Source organism: Oryzias melastigma, linkage group LG19 (genome assembly GCF_002922805.2).
Source record: "Oryzias melastigma strain HK-1 linkage group LG19, ASM292280v2, whole genome shotgun sequence".
Classification (NCBI taxonomy): domain Eukaryota; kingdom Metazoa; phylum Chordata; class Actinopteri; order Beloniformes; family Adrianichthyidae; genus Oryzias; species Oryzias melastigma.
In genome coordinates, this window is record NC_050530.1 from 3070570 (window position 1) to 3073644 (window position 3075).

The 3075-nt window shown below is 36.5% G+C and overlaps 2 protein-coding genes across 2 annotated transcripts in view; one reads left to right on the forward strand and one right to left on the reverse strand.

Annotated features, from left to right (window-relative positions):
- Window positions 1–2090, forward strand: part of LOC112154378 (myoferlin) — a gene marked incomplete in the record, with an annotated part of 59532 nt that extends 57442 nt beyond the window's left edge. Inside the window, 3 exon segments of the mRNA XM_036217190.1 lie at window positions 983–1092; window positions 1170–1317; window positions 1392–2090. Of these exon segments, the coding sequence (XP_036073083.1) occupies window positions 983–1092; window positions 1170–1317; window positions 1392–1430 (297 nt within the window).
- aarsd1 (alanyl-tRNA synthetase domain containing 1) overlaps window positions 2089–3075 on the reverse strand; it is a gene marked incomplete in the record, with an annotated part of 12517 nt that continues 11530 nt past the window's right edge. Inside the window, 1 exon segment of the mRNA XM_036217191.1 lies at window positions 2089–2854. Coding sequence (XP_036073084.1) covers window positions 2716–2854 — 139 coding nt within the window.

The window sequence follows — 3075 nt, forward strand, 5'->3', positions numbered from 1 at the left end:
ATCTCCGACATCAATTCCTATCCTGGAAATGCAAAAAAACTAAAGTTTACGTTTCATAAACTCGATTTATTTGTCTGGAACTTTGGTTTTTAACAGTTTTTGATGCAACAAAAAATGTGTCTACCAATTACAATAAAAAAAAAAATGAATGAATGCAAGGAAATGTGTTTACCGGATTTTCTGGAGTATAATTCAATTTTTTTTCCTAGTTTAGCCAGGGGTGCGACTTATACTCAGGAGCAACTTATTTGTGTTGTTTGGTTTGTTTTTTTCATATAATTATTATTTTTCTAGTAAACACCGGTTGTTCTTTAGCGCTTGTTTCCTAGTTTCTGAATTGGAATCAATATTGGGGATACTATCATTATAATTAGCTTATATTCTGGAGTATAAGTCGCAGTATTTTTCTTAGTTTAGCCAGGGGTGCAACTTATACTTATTTGTGGTTTTCTGGGGGGTTTTTTGGACTCCAAAAGGCTCATATATTTGTAATTTTACAAATGAACGCTGGTTGTGCTTTAGTGGTTGTTTCCTCTAACAACCACTAGAGGGCACTGCAAGTGTTTCCTACGGACAGAAGAAGAAGTGTCGTCCAAAACAAACACGGTAGAAAATCTGACTGTTTTCCTCTTAAACTTTTATATTTTTCTTATACACATCAAAAGATTAGTAATTTTATGTATTTATTAGCTATGTAGCTTTCTGATTTGTTCTGAAAAGTCAAACTTTTCTCCCAAAAGTGCGACTTATATATGGTTTTCTTCTTTGCGACTCATACTCGGGAAAATACAGTATTTATTGAAATATTTATTAATAATTAACGTTTTTGTTGATGATTTCTTGCAAATGTGCAGCTTTTCGGATTTGATACGTTAGTTTGTACCTGCTGGCTTGTATGTAATTCACAAGAAATGAAAGAATCTGAAACTTCCTGGAACGTTTATGTAAAATATTTCAAAATAAAATCTCCTCTGTGTTGCAGGGTAAAGTGGAGATGACTCTGGAGATCATCAGTGACGCAGACGCAGAGGAGAGACCTGCAGGAAAAGGAAGGGATGAACCCAATATGAACCCGCGGCTGGACCCTCCAAAGTAAGAGCGCCCCAAAAAACAAAATCAACTACGTTTCAGTGAGAAATCTAACAAATATGGCGTCCGTCTTCCACCAGTCGCCCAGACACGTCCTTCTTCTGGTTCACCAACCCCTGCAAGACCATGAAATTCATCGTATGGAGAAGGTTTAGATGCCTCTTCATCGCCCTCATCATCCTCACCATCGTTATCCTCTTCCTCGCCATCCTGCTGTACTCTCTACCAGTGAGTATTCAGGATGAAAACTCCAGGATTTTTATAAAATCAGCATCAAATTAACTCCTCTTTTGTTTTCGTAGAACTACATCTCCATGAAGATTGTGAAGCCCCTTCAGTAACGCTCCAGCGGAGGGGTCGCCATGGTAACGCCATAAGGAAACAATCCGCTGAAAACAATCTGTCACAGAGCTGCTTCCATGTTTTGCACTATCTCAGCATTTCATGTCGTCTTATTGTGACGTATGTGACATCTGGGATTTTTTTACAAACCACTATTTTTATATCACTTTACAATCGAGCACAATTGGCACCTTTGATGTTAGGTTGCTGTATCTCTGTGGAAGTTATTCCACATTAAACCATTAAGTTCTGAACAAACATGACAGGAGGACATTTTATTTTGAAAATACGCTTAGTCTTGAGAACAAAAATAACCCGGGATTTAAAACCGTTTTCTCGACTAAATCACGATTTGGTGACAAAGCTTTATGAAAAATTTATTTTATTTGTGCCTTTTATGTTTTTTCTATGCACAAAAGTGAAGCAACAAGAATAACGGAATTAAATAATCCAGATTTCTTCATTTTTGCAGGATGGTGTTAGTTTTTTCTTCTTGAGCAGAGCAATTTAAGCAGAACATTTGAGTCAATTTGTGTCTGCTTTTATTTCATTTTTATGTCTCTAAAATTAAATGAATTTTGGAGTATGAAACTTGTCTTTTTTATAAAAAATGTTTGCTGGTTGAGCTCTATATGAATAAACTCAGCAGTGAAAAAGTTTGTTTCATTGTTTTTCTTTTTAATAACCAGCAGTTGTACAGAAGTTTAGCTTGAACGTGTTGCTTAGTTAACAGAGGTATTATGTCTGGTTCAAAATAAAAGACAAGATCTACTGAGAAAATGTGTTTTTTAAGGAAAACGCCAGAAAAGGAAGATTGAGTTGCATGTGCAAAGACGTAACAAACACAAATTAAACATACAGCACAAAAGCACAAGGATGGAGGAAATTTCAAAAAAAGGGAAACTCTGGAATAAAAGCTGAACATTTTTGCACTATCATTAAAAAACAGTCATGTTTCATCAGAAAAGTGACTAGCTAACAGATCGAGCTTTCACATGGAATGAGGTCTTATCACAAACCAGACGGAGCTGAAAGACCACAGCGACAAATTAGCTTGAAAAACCACCATACCAGATGTAAATTATATATTTTTTTAGAGTTTTAACACAATATTAAAGCATTATTCCAGTTTATTTAAATCAAATGTGTAAAAAAATCAGGTTTAATATCAGAGTTTGTTTAATAAAAACAACTTCCTCTGCTACAGAAATGTCTCCATGTTGGAACTTCAGATCATAAAGTCTTCCATGTTGGCTTGTTTTCAGTAAAATCCTTTCTCTGAGCTTATTCTTCCTGTGAGCTGCCGTGTTCACAGCGCTGCCTCAGCAGAGTCTCCACCTCTGCTCTCCTCGCCATGCTGTTGGCTTTGCCTTGAAATCGCCCGTTCTTCCCGGCCCCCTTCCCCTGAAGCAGATCTAAAACCCTGTCGAGCACAAACAATAGCTTTAGTGCACTTTTTTTTTTAGAAAACAACTGAGAATCAAAGAGACATTAACGTAAAAAAAAATTGGCCTATTAAACAGTATTCACCAGTTACTATCTTGTGCGCACAAGTTACTATCTACCAGTTACCATCTGCCGCACACCAGTTACTATCTGGTGAGCACAAGTTACTATCTACCAGTTAGTATCTGGCCCGCACTA